This window comes from Montipora capricornis, chromosome 8 (assembly GCF_036669925.1).
Source record: "Montipora capricornis isolate CH-2021 chromosome 8, ASM3666992v2, whole genome shotgun sequence".
In the NCBI taxonomy this organism is placed as follows: domain Eukaryota; kingdom Metazoa; phylum Cnidaria; class Anthozoa; order Scleractinia; family Acroporidae; genus Montipora; species Montipora capricornis.
The window spans coordinates 32,424,337-32,437,716 of record NC_090890.1 but is presented as its reverse complement, the minus strand read 5'-3'; the positions used below and the strand labels follow the sequence as shown (position 1 = coordinate 32,437,716).

General features: G+C 40.1%; 3 protein-coding genes across 3 annotated transcripts in view; 1 reads left to right on the top strand and 2 right to left on the bottom strand.

The window, feature by feature from the left end:
- The window catches only part of LOC138014597 (endothelin-converting enzyme 1-like), a 49,476-nt gene that overhangs the window by 19,649 nt on the left and 16,447 nt on the right, over window positions 1-13,380 (bottom strand). Inside the window, exons 10-12 of the mRNA XM_068861723.1 lie at window positions 12,298-12,396; window positions 11,519-11,596; window positions 635-735 (exon numbers count right to left, since the gene is read on the bottom strand). Of these exons, the coding sequence (XP_068717824.1) occupies window positions 635-735; window positions 11,519-11,596; window positions 12,298-12,396 (278 nt within the window). The remainder of the gene's footprint in view (window positions 1-634; window positions 736-11,518; window positions 11,597-12,297; window positions 12,397-13,380) is intronic.
- LOC138059664 (uncharacterized) lies at window positions 1,462-6,072 on the top strand. The gene is made up of 5 exons (XM_068905275.1): window positions 1,462-2,569; window positions 2,947-3,176; window positions 3,772-3,902; window positions 4,949-5,220; window positions 5,647-6,072. Exons 1-5 carry the CDS (start codon window positions 1,462-1,464, stop codon window positions 5,895-5,897), a joined length of 1,992 nt encoding a protein of 663 aa, XP_068761376.1. The 3' UTR covers window positions 5,898-6,072.
- On the bottom strand, window positions 7,153-8,370 carry LOC138059661 (uncharacterized). The gene has a single exon (XM_068905272.1). The coding sequence runs from the start codon at window positions 8,368-8,370 to the stop codon at window positions 7,153-7,155; it is 1,218 nt and encodes a 405-aa protein (XP_068761373.1).

The following is a 13,380-nucleotide window of genomic DNA, read 5'->3' as shown; positions in this document are numbered from 1 at the left end:
TGATTCTTCGCTTCAATCAATTATTGCGTTGTCTACCAATGAATTCTATCACAGGTTCCCCTTTGGACAGCCACTCCTCTTATCACTCCATTTCTGATCTTATCGCACCTTGTCTTTCCAATGCTTTCCACAGGATTTCATCTCAGAATTGATGAGCTTTCTGATATGATGGGGGAGAAAGGACCACGTTTACGCTTACGGGAAGCATTGTATTGGAGTAAATACAGCGTTGAAGACTAAATTGCTTTGTAACTTTGAAGGGAATCATATTATGCTTTGGAACTGGTATCAGCTTATCAGCTAATGCTTGGTACTTAAAAGTGGCCTTCTTCAGTCGAGCCTCTATCAAGGTAGCCGTTTGCAATCTGAATTTAAAATACCGCAATTTTCCACTCATCCACTGAATTTTATAGTGGTCTTTACAAGATTCTATTCCAAGGAAGTTAGTGCCCGATAAATTTCACTTACAAATTTCTATAACACGAATCGATCATTCCTATATTCCCAGGAGAAGCCGTGGCAGTCGCCCTTGCTTCGGCTATTGTTGTCTAATTTTTATTTACGGAAACGCACGAACTAACAAGGGAACCAACAAAAAACGCTCCGCTGAAACACTCCAAGCCGCTTCACTTACTTGTCCTTGTTCACTGGATGCCGAAGCGTTCCAAATTGCCTCTGGATCATCATCTGTTTCAATGCCACTACATTCTCAAAAAATTCGTCCACAACAGTCAGCTAGGTTTTGGAGGACAACAAAAATACTAATTTTAGTTGACAGCGAGATGCACAAAGTTCAGAACAGCACATAAAAGTGAAAAAACAGCCGTTCAACGAGAACCAAAATTCATTGGGAAATTTTACTTTCAAAGTCACCAACAACTAAAAACGTCTCTTTAAATTTAAAATTTGTACAGGAAATCGTACGAACGCAAGTGCATTTCGTGATGTGTGGTCACGAGTGCAGTACGGTGGCCCACAAGGGCAATACACCAATATATATTCCAGTACAACAATATATATTCTAGTACAACAATATATATTCCAGTACAACAATACTTATTCCAGTACAACAATACTTATTCCAGTACAACAATATTTATTCCAGTACAACAATATTTATTGCAGTACAACAATATTTATCGCAGTACAACAATATTTATTGCAGTACAACAATATTTATTGCAGTACAACAATATTTATTGCAGTACAGAATGATGTATATTCAAGTACAGATATACATTTTTATTCCGTGACAGAATTATAAGTTCCAGTACAGAAATATATATTCTAGTACAAAAATATGTATTTTAGTACAAAGATGTGTATTCCAGGACAGAAATTTGTGTGTTCCAGTACAGAACTGTGTTTCAGTACAGAAATATATTCCGTTCCTAGCTCTCCCAAGGTCGAGGCTAAATAATTTCCCCAGACCTCTTTGCGGTCGTCCCCGCGTGTTTGATAATGGCGGCCTTCTGTGGAAAGTGTGGCTGTATGCTTCTAAAATCGTATTTTTTTTGCCCAAAGTGTGGAGATAAAATCTCGCAAGTTGGAACTACTAGTAGTGTTAGTAGTAGAACGGCGACTAGTGCAAGCACTAGCACAAGCTCTGCATCTTTTTCCGCGACCATTTCCAATTTCGAAACATTCAGAGAGCGAAAGGAAACGGAGAGGCGTTCGTTCAGTGTCAGAAAGAAGTCCTGTTCCAAGAAGCAAAGAATTCAAGATTCAGAAGTGTGCATCACCGTGGGGCTAATGAAAAACAGGAAAACTGTCAAGCGAGGGGAACGACTTCCCGTAAAGTTGTCGACCTCCGCAACTGCGATAGACATACTAGAAGCTGCCAAGAAGAAACACGCAGCATACAATAAGAGATTTCGTGCAGGGGAATACCGTTTGGTTTACAAGGATGGTTCTGATGTTGATGTCATTCCTGGAACTGACGAGCCATTCAGTTTACGGCGCTACAAGGAAGAATCGGGCTTTGGATATGCACGTATCAACTTATTTCTGCTGCCAGCCAGCACCATTTTTGATGAGTTGCAGGAATCTTTGCAAGAGACCGACTCTGATCTAGGTGACGATCTAGACGGGTTAGAACCCGACGCAGACCATCAAGAGTTGCTACAACCAGTGGAATGGCTGCAGCCGAGTTGTACCTCTGGACACACGTACAACGCTGATGCTAATGCTTGGTCCAGAGAGACAGAAGGGAAAATAGAGTGCCCGACTTGTTTCAAACAGTTCCCAATTGACGAAGTCAGCCTGCATGCTGATGAATGCGCTGATGCATTCTGGGAGAGAGTTGGTGATGAAAAGGAAATTACCCTGCAAAATAACGTTGAAGATGGGTTGTCACAGAAAGATCTGAAGAGTGAAATTTTACAGCTCAGACTGAGGCATCTTAAGGAAAAAGAGGAGGCTGTTCGTGTCACTGTCCGGAGAAAGAACATTTGGGATGATTTCAAGCGTTCACGTGAACGCTATTACACCCCGGACAGAATTCTGAAGGTGACGTTCTCTGGGGAGCCATCAGTGGACAGTGGAGGCCCAAAACGGGAGTTTTTTGCAGGTTTTAATTTGTTTTCTTTTCTTTTACAGTTACATGTAGGTTTGTAATTATTCAGTAATCAGCTTTTTGTTAGTGGCAAAAATGTAAGTACACTGTATTTACTACATTACGGCTTAAACTTAAATTTTATTTGATATAAAATGATCACCCTTATAATGATAAGGCAGTAAATTAATGATGTGAGTATTTTTGATGGTGAAAAAGGTGCAAATAAGTATGGAATTCGTTATGTCTATGAACATTCACTTATTAAAAAAACATTTGGTTTCGATTGGAACAAGGATAGCTGTTCTTGGTCAAACAACAAATTTGTCAAGAAGGGGGGGGGGGGGGTGGGGGGAAACGTTTGTTGACAGAGTTTTATTGTCATGTTTTAGAAGTTTTAAGCTATGTTGAGACAAGACTGTTTGTGGAAGGGATTCCATCAAAATCAACCATTTCTCTCAACCGTGGAGATTTTAAACTGGCCGGGGAAGTGATGGCAATGTCCATTGTGCAGCATGGACAAGCACCAAACTTTTTGGCACCTGAGATCTATGCATATTTCAGTGGAAATCTTCAAATACAAGACATAACATCTCCAAGCCACAGGGAGTTTTGTGAAAAGGTGATATGCTAAATTTGTATTCATGTGCGGAACAGAATTTGATTTGCTTTGTACAAAGCACAACTTGTCTATTAGCAGTGACAGCAGGCCTGGCAGCTATATGTATATCTTGCATTTTGGTTGTTAAATATCAAAATGCCCATCCATGCCAATCGAGGCCATCCCCTTTGGTCAACGATGTAGGAATCAGTCTTTTCCTCTATGATATTCAATCAGGAAAAACATTAATCTTGCTGAGACACATTTTTTAGGATTCACTTTAATTGTGCCTTGATGGTTGTAAATATAACTTCTTAAGCATTGTTGTAGGAATGTTTGTCAACTTCAAAGCTCTATAACTTGCACTTTTATATTTAAACGTTTTTAATTGCTACAGTATAATTGTCATTGTCCTATTTGGTGGCAAAATTGTATTTGTTGTAACTTGTGATTCTGTTTAGTGCCTGTCCATAACTTTTCAAGTGCAAACGTTTTTCCACCATTTTGCTCAGCAAGCAAAGATATACAGAGTAAAGAATTGTACATAACTATATGGCCCGGTATTCAAGGATTGGAAGATACAAATAAACTTTTCAAATCTGCAATTCAACTTTAGATTCAAAGAGCAACAAATGAAGAGCTCCCAGACATATTGCAAGCAGAAGATGCTTATCCTTTTCTTGAAGAGGTCGGTTATCATGGGGTGCCGGCAAGGGAGACTAAAGAATCAATTGAAAATGTTGTGAGGTAGGTTTACGCAATAATAAATTTAAGTAAGTGTGGCTCACAATACTTTTAAGTTTACATTGAAGGTTAACAAAATGAAGTATAATTACAATGATGTGGAACTTGAACACAGTTAGTCCCCCGTAAATGAAATGTTCAGAAATTAGGATCATTTTCACAGAAAAAAAGCAGTGCTATTTTTTTCCAATTGTGTGGCTGTTTGCGAGTTCGATGTTTTAAAGTGGTAGGTATAGTTTGCAGTTTAATCAGAACGCAGTGTGACAAGACAAGGAAGTTGTTTATTTCACACGAACGCAGTAATTCCACTCTGGACTTCACAACAAGCACACGCTAAACTTGTTAACAATGCTTCGACCTCCGTCGCTCTCGTATAAACACACGGCCTCTGCCTTGATCTCCACGTAACCTCTCTGTTCCACTTAACAAACACGACCTCTGTCACTCTTCAAAGCATCCAAGGTCTGCACGAGATGTTCGTCACACTTCAGTAAACACTACTGTAAAACTCCTCAAACATTCCTGGGATAAAAACCATCTAAACACTACATCGATTCGCTTATATACTTTACAGCGAAAGATTCTAGAACTTCCTGGCTTTACTAAATAAAGTAATATTACAATAAGAAACTATTTACAGCAACATACGCAAACGGCTTAAAATGGGATTACTGAATCACGATGATACAACACTAATTAAATATCCTAGAAGATTCGAGACGAAATTAGCATATTCGCGAATGATCCAAATACTAGTCACGCAATAATTTTTAGTAACAGTGGCCATATCCAAACTGTCAGTGAGACAACATTGAAAGCCAGAAATAAATCTGTCTGAGCTTTAAATCAGCCATCAGAGCCTACTTCCCCTTGGAGAGATATACAAGGAACCTCCCGTGATCTCTTATAGAAAAGGGAAATCGCTTAAAGACATGCTTGTTAAAGGAAAACTATAAAGGATTTTATCAACACAATGAGCACAGAGCGGGAGTCGGACAGGTCTGTCAACCCCATTTTAATATGCCTCTTCATCCTCTTGTCTGATTCAGATCAATCTGCATAAATTTGCAAGTGGGCAAGGTTCTCCCACAGTTGGTGCAATTACATGAAGGTTTGTCCACATGTGGTGTCCTTGGTGCAGTGCAAAAATCACCTAAATTGTGGGAATCAGCATTTGTTTCTGGTGCTGGTTATAGTGTTACAGCCAACAACTTGATAGAGGAAATACAACCTGAATTTAGTGTTAGCCAGATGAAGAAAGAAAAAGAAGCAGACTGTTACCACTATTTGTGTGAATTTATTCACAGCCTTGAAGCAAAGTGTAAGTATCAAAGATAAAGTTATGTGGTCGTGCTAGTTACCTTGTCCAGTAAGGCTTCAAGAAACTTTAAAAATCGGACACCAATCTTACTATAGAAACATAAAGATGATGGCATGTATTTCACACATTACATAAACAGTAATCGATTTTCTTAATTTGAAGACCTATTGTGGCACTTTGCTGTAGCCTACACCTAGATGCAAAGGTCTTGAAGCCTGCAAATCTAAAACCAAAAATCTTAATGAAGCTAAAAGTAAGGAAAACGTATAATTTCTCCAGAAACGTTTTATCCACTTAGTTCCTTGGAAAAACTATGCTCAGTCTACCGACCATTTACGAAAAATATTAAGAAGAGAGTGCATACATCTTTTTTTTTTGTTGTCAGTTTCATGCCACAATCACTAATGTTGGAATTATTATTTGCAGCCATAGAAGAGCTTGGTGTGGCCGATTTCCTGAAATGGCTGACTGGCTCTCGCAACTATCCTCCCCTTGGGTTTCCCAAAAAAATCAGGTGCCAGTTCCTTCACGGATGCCCGGGTAGTTGTAAATGCAGGCCAACAACCTCCACTTGTGACTTAGTGTTTACACTACCTGTGCATCTCAACACAGAAGAAGAGATGGGATTGCTCATGACATCTGCACTGACAGATAGCTTTGGCTTTACGTTGCTGTAAGGACAAAAGCAGCCAAGTTATGACTTTTGCACAATGCTGTAGGTGTGATGTTCTGAAATGTCACAGTGTGAATAGTATACAACCTTCAGTGTTGGCCGGCACAGATAATTGTGTCATGTCCCCCTTCCTCCAGCTATGTAGTTTATTGAAATTTGGTTAATTATGCAACAATAAATCTGATCTTTTCTCTGACCTTAGCAGTTCTGTTTGTTCAGTCCTAAAATGGCTCAATCAATAGACCTTATTCACGATGGCCGCCATGTTGGATTTGCTATTATCATGCAACTTAGCTACTCACATCTGAGGGGGCAAACAACAGAAGTTCGAGAGATTATAACGAACATTGTAGCCACACAGACAATTGATTTCACGTTCGTTGAATGTTTATCACCTAAGTAGTAAAATAGAAGAATAACTTAATTCCAGTCTATGTTATTTTCAATATTTCGACGAGCCGATTTTCCGCAATTTGCCTTTTTTCCAATGTTTGCTCCCCAGCATAACCATTGGCTAATTTGCATAACAATTTGAAAACCAACATGGCGGCTATCGTGAATAAGGCCTATAGGCCACTTCGGAAAGTACCATAATACTCTTTGTTTGTCCACCCAAATTTTGCATAAGCATTGTTTCCAGTTTCTCTTGGGACTTACAATGGTCCCAAGAGAAAACAGAAGCGATGCTAATGCAAAATTTGGGGGGACAAACAAAGAGTATTAAGGTACTTTCCGCAGTGGCCTATTCCAGGCCTTATCATAACCCTTCCCCTGGCCATTTAACATCATGTCGTCCAAATGTTCCTCTGCTCCATGGTGGAGTCTGCTAGTGCACAGAATATCTCCTCAATAAGGTGTAAGCATCAACGCAAATACCCACCATTGAAACAGTATGAAAATTGCAGTTTCTCTGAAGTAATATAAAAGTCACAGTTTAAAGGTTTCAAGCACCATTTCCTGGAACCAAGATGAGACAAAAGTGCTACCTGCAAGTCACGAAAATCCCAGGTACAATGGTCAACACATCCACACAATCGGTTTGCCCATGGAGAAATAGAATAGGATTTAAGACAGCAAGTGTGAGGTTGTGAGGATGGTGTCATGTGGGCTTGACTTAACATGACAGTTGTTGAGTAATTTGACAAAAGGCCCACTCCCAACCTGACCTTGCCTAGCCCCACCAAGTGGACTGACAAGTTATCAAATGCTCAGGGAATAATGGTTGGACCTGAAAAAGTTGGAACCTTAAGTTCACTGTTCTACCTTCTTGCCACTGACAACAGGTCGAGATATAAATTTTCGGCCTCTTTCCAGTCTTTTGGTTCCCGTAAGTCACTGTTAGACAACACATAATTGAAGTAGTCTTGGTATACATTTGTTTCCTCCTCCACCAGCAAAAAGTTCTCCCTGAAATGATCAATCTGTACACTTGAGATGGGTAGAATCAATCCGTCAACTCCACCGTGGTCCTCTGGCAGGGAAAACAATTCATCGGGTCTGCCAGGAACTGTGTCATGCCGTGAATCTCTTATGCGGTGCGTGTTCCAATGTTCTTTTACAAAATCAAGATCTTTTTGGATGATTCCCGAAAACGAGAACCAAATGCACTCTTTTTCGAGCTCACTGCCCAGGTTGAATTTCCCATTTTCAATCATATCTTGGAAATAGTTTATCCACCATGTAGACCGGTTTCGGCGATAGAAAGACCACCATCCTTCTATCCTCTGATTGGCAGGAGATGGGCCGTAAATATGGGCATCTACATCCTGTCTAAATTCGCACTGCATAGCAGCCATTAAGACATTCTCAGTGCCACAGTCGGTTCTTAATTTCACTGGACAACCACCATAATCGTCGACGCAATCAACAAAATTTGATGCTGCTGTCTCCGGAAGGTTGTTTGACCTAACCACCCGAAGCCACATGATCTTTCTGCTCCACCCATCAATGCATCCATGTATTGGGAAACCATATGGTTTGAGTTTGTCGTAACCGTCCACGTGCCAACAATGGTTGGGACCTGGCGCTCTATATTTCCTTCGTCTTAGACGCCGTCTTCTCCTGGTTTCGCATCCTTCAGGGTCAAGTTCCCTCATAATCTCTTCTACAACCCTCCTTGGTACTTGAATACCTTTCATCGATAGTGTATGCCACATTGAGCGATGTCCTGCCATACACCCAGGACCTTCCATTTCTTGTTCTATATGTCTTCGCACCTCTATCTCGTCGTACAAAGCCAGTTTTCTACGAAGGCCAAATTCCTTCAGCCGATTCTTGAGAGTTCGCTCTGACATCTTGATGCCGTGCTGCTTAGAAAGCATGTGTAGTATACTCTTGTACTCAAATCCTCTTGAGAAATAGAAAGTTATTATGGACTTCTCATCACACAGAAGCTCTCGCCCGCAACTGGTACAAAATTTGTGCTCATAATTGCTAATATCGGCTCCACACTCACAAATGCTCAAGAAAGCCGCCATTTTGTAACTGCTTAACGTTCCCGCCAGCTGACCGCTGAGTGCACTGGGAATTAAGCCTCAACTCCATGGTTGCCTCCATCCACTACGCTCAATTTTAAAAATAATTGCATGCGCTGTATTTCTGTACGGGAATGTACATATTTCTCTGCTATAACATATTTATGTTGATATACTAGAACACACATCTTTGTACTGAAATACATATTTTTGTACTAGAATATATATTTCTGTACTGGAACTTATAATTCTGTCACGGAATAAAAATGTATATCTGTACTTGAATATACATCATTCTGTACTGCAATAAATATTGTTGTACTGCAATAAATATTGTTGTACTGCGATAAATATTGTTGTACTGCAATAAATATTGTTGTACTGCAATAAATATTGTTGTACTGGAATAAGTATTGTTGTACTAGAATATATATTGTTGTACTGGAATATATATTGGTGTATTGCCCTTGTGGGCCACCGCAGTGATGTTTTGAAAGTCCTCAAAATTCACGGCTCGTGCAATTTGGAAACATCACGAGTGACCATAAGTCACGAAATGCACGAGAACGTTTATAGGATTCTTTTTTTTTTTCCTTACATGCTGTTTCCATAGCAACTTCCATGTTGCACCCTATAACCTATTTATGCATTCGTTATTGACCAATCAGAAGCGCCATATTTTGTTGAGTATACTATAAGTGTTGTTTTAAAGTGCCTATACAGTGTTTTCACCCACGTGATCAGTAAGTAACCCAGTTTTTCCACCGAAACAAAAAAAAACATTTGCATGATAATAGAGCTCAATTCCCGGAGGATTAGTTGGATACACTAACATGGTCAACACTAATGGCCATCCGTCAAACTGACATTGGACATTTCCTTACAATTACACGACGCTATATCCCATCTTAATATGAAAAGCAAAATGAAAACAGGCAGAATTAGAGCTTTAGTTCAACAAGAAATAGCGTTTCTAAGCAAAGCCGCGCTGATCTACAGTATTTACGCGGTCTAAAAACCACTTTGAAGACGGTTAGCTTTTACTTGTTTTGCTGGGTACTACTATGTCAATACTCTAAAAAATTCGATTTTCCAGGAGTTTGTCTCGTTAGTCTAGTGGATATTGGAATATGCACGGAGAACCAGTCAAGCCGGATTCAACTCTTTGACTCGCCTAATTTGAATGTTCTCTGCACATTGAAATGTCTCAAGTAGATAGAACGTCGTGTAAGTTGAATAAAAAGGGAAATGTCAGTTTGAGGGATGGCAATGAGTGTTGACCCACTAACATGGCCGCCGTTTCATTGTTTAGCTACACCAACATGGCTGCCGTGACGTCACGAAAAAAACTCTCTCTAACCCCCAAAACGTTTTCTTTGCCCAGGTGAATCGTTGTGTCATGCTGAGCAAAATAGGGCAATTTTTTTTTATTTTCGGTCAAAATTGGAATTCTCTGTGAATTTTTGAAATACGGTTTTTCTGTCCCACGACTGGGTAAAAGGAAGCCTGGCACTAGTAACGTAAAACCCAGTGCAAACAAAGCAAAAGCAGACGACAGACAACAACAAAAGCGAAAGACGTAGTATTTGAAAACAGCTGTTATTCGCCTGGCATTTGTTAAGAGCAGTGACATTTATTAAATGGGGTTGAACGACTTCATCAGTCTGGTTTCCAGTTCAGATTCTCAGGTCTTTGAAATAGAAGATTACGAGTTAGAAGTCGAGGGCTCGCCAAAACGCGATCGGTCAAGCAAAGTCAATGTGGAAGAAACGCATAGGCATACCAACGAGCCGCTAGCCGAGGCAAAATGCCGGGCCAGCGTTATATGAGCAAGAAAGAAGGACGCGGGGGAAGAAATAGAGAAAACAATCCAAAAGCGCTTCAATGGATCAGTTTCGAACGTTGCTACTTGCTCGCTCTGACCGAACTCACAAATCAGAACGATTGAAGTCCGGGTTTTACGTCACAAATTACACTCGACCCATACCCCTTCGGCGAATCTGCAGCTCGGTAATGGTGTTTCAAACCTCGATTTTCCGCCACTTCAAAAATTCATAGAAAACTCCAGTTTTGACCAAAAATAAAAACTTTTGCGCCATTCTGCTCGGCATGATGCAAAGAAACATCTGGGCAAAAAGAATTGGGAGTTATAGGAACTATCTCGCATTCATTACACCTTGTTCCATCTATGCAACGTCGGCGAAGCATGCCATAACTGAAAAGGTGTCGAAATACGGAAACATTATCCAGTGACACATGGCCATCTTATCACCTTCCTTTGCAAATTAGGGTTTTAAACCTGTTGTTGTACTTGACGTTCCAGTTGACGCAGCGATGTTTTTGGCATAAAGACTCCTGTCCAAAAATGGTCGTTGCCGATCGTACTCTTTTGGCCGTCTATTGTTTTCATTCTTACTTAATACGTTCGTTTCACGGGGTAATAACACCGAGGTCAAAATAGGCAAATGATGCAAATTCAATTGACCTCGCAACAAGGAGATTGAACCAAGTTGAAAAACCTCAATCAAAGAACGTAGAGAAAAACGTTTTATCTAGAGCTGCGTCAAATGAGTACATGAAAAGATCAGAGAAAACTAAGCAATGTATACTAATGTCGATCGATGGAAATGAACTTTCCACTACCAATCTCTCCGAAAAGATAAGTACTTGGAATCCTTCTGAAACTAAAATTAAGAGTTGATCAGCACTGAAGACAAACTCTTTTTTTTTCCCTTTGTCCGGGGCCAATTTGAGCGAATTTGTCCGACTCGACAAATATTGTTTGCCCTGGCGCATCCGCACTGCTAGTTTACAGACTGTCAACACTTATCCTAAAGTCGGATTTCTGGATTTCTGGTGCTGATGGCGATACAAATAGAAACCGGAACTTGTCAATTACTCCTGTCATGAAAACAAAAGAAATATAAGGGCTTGGTTACTAATTTCTAGTGACCAAGCCCCTATATTTCCACCGCGCGCCATTTCAACGGAAGAGTCTGCTTGCAGGCTATTCCTTTAATAAATTTGTCCGAGTCAAAATACTTCGTCTTTGCAGGACAAACTATCCGCACTGATAAAAGTAGTGTTTTGACAGATTTTTTGGCTAAAACAAACAGGTTTGTCCTCAGTGCGGATCGTAGCTTTTACTTACCATCGAGTAATGCGAATCAAGTTTGCCGTTGTTTTTGATGTAAGGTGGGTAACCAACATCCTCAGCTATAGCAATAGCCTTTTGAGGCAAAAGAACACAAGAAATAATATAATTCGCAGGACTTATGTACGGATCCCCACAAGCACCAACAACTGGGTTATTTTCCGTGGTCCTGAATTCACCACAGTACAGGGACCGAACTAAGCAACGACAACGGCGACGGCGACGGCAACGAGAACGTCACAAATTTGCATATTTAGTGGGCAAAAACATTAGCTTTGCACGCCCTGCACGTGCGTTTTTCACTTTTGTCCATTTCTTTGCCGTCGTCTGAAAAACAACGTGAAATAGCCAAATCTAGGTTTTCTAAAGGACGCCAGCACTTGAAGAGAAATTTTCTTTCCTCTCCTAAATTAAGGGCCGCTCGGACCAGTGTCATTCTTGAGAAACTACCACACCCTTTTCATATTAAAATGGTTGAAATTTAGTCACGAGGAGATTATAATAACGCGAATTTATATTTTGAGATGACATTCCCGTGGACGTTGCCGTCTTCCTTGCTTAAGTTCTCTAGTAGTATGTTCCATAGAGGAGATATCTAAAAAGTCACCTATTGGCCAGAACCTTACTGGCTTTGGTTGGCCTATTTAAAAACACAACAAGAACGTTTCTAATCTCTTCCTTGTACCGAGGTTTATAGAATTGCCGTCAGCAAGAAATTGTGATACTTTTTCGTGGTTCAAATTATAAGAGCACGGTACAAAATATTTTTCTTATACCTTTTCTCTCGCTTGTTCCTTCGTCGATGAATCCATCCAATCTTCTGAATCCAGATTGTTAATAAAGGCTTTTCGAATACGTGTGGTCATATCCTTTACCTAAATGGATATAAAAGAAAGCAACCAAATGGTAAATAATGCAACAAAGGAGCGAGGGAGGATACCTAAACTTCGAACCAGGATTCGAGCTAGGATCAGAGCCAGGATTCGAGCTAGGATCCGAGCCAGGATTCCAGCCAGGATTCGAGCTAAGATGAGCTTTCTCCGCTATTTATTCTCGAATCTCTCGGTTAGGTTAGGTCTCGCGTCGGTTAGGTTAGGTCTATTTAGGTTGGTTCTAGTCTAGTTAGGTCTAGCTCGGATCCTGGCTTTATTCTTAGTTTCTCTCGGAGTGAGGATCCCTTGAACATGGGATAACTTCGGGCTATATTAAGGTTCGAGGGTAACTTAAAATCCAAAGTTCTTCCATGTGCAATCGATAACGACGGCAAGCGTTAACATAACTATGTTACAAACTCAAGTATAATTGAAGCGATTAAAGGAAACCTTTAAATTATCAAAAAACGGTTCGTTACACAAATTATTTCATGTCGAAAAAATAAAAAAGCAAAAAGCAAACAAGATGATTTCCAGTCTTTTAAGTACCAAGGTAATGAAAGGGAAAAGTACGGAGAGAGAGAGGGCGATTGCACCGATACACTAGTTATGGCCAATGTGGTCGCTTGGTTTAGCCTGGGACCAAGCTCCCTTGGAAATCCTTCTTTACAACCGCTGCTGAGTAACTGTACATTTTAATCGATAAATATAGTTTACGTCATAGAAAGTGCGGCGTCCGGGGTTTTATTCACGAGTTGTTTGTGTCAAAAACCCGAACGAGCGAGGAACGAGCGAGTGAGAGTTTTTGACACAAACAACGAGTGAATGAAACCCCGTACAAAGCACTTTCTATGTCGTGAACTGTTTATTACATATAAGACGAGAATTTTCATTAAAATAGTTTTCTGAACGCAAATTAGAAACAAAAACTCACTAACAATAGAAGCAAGTGCAAATTTAATTCAATTCAATAACAAAGTACGATTT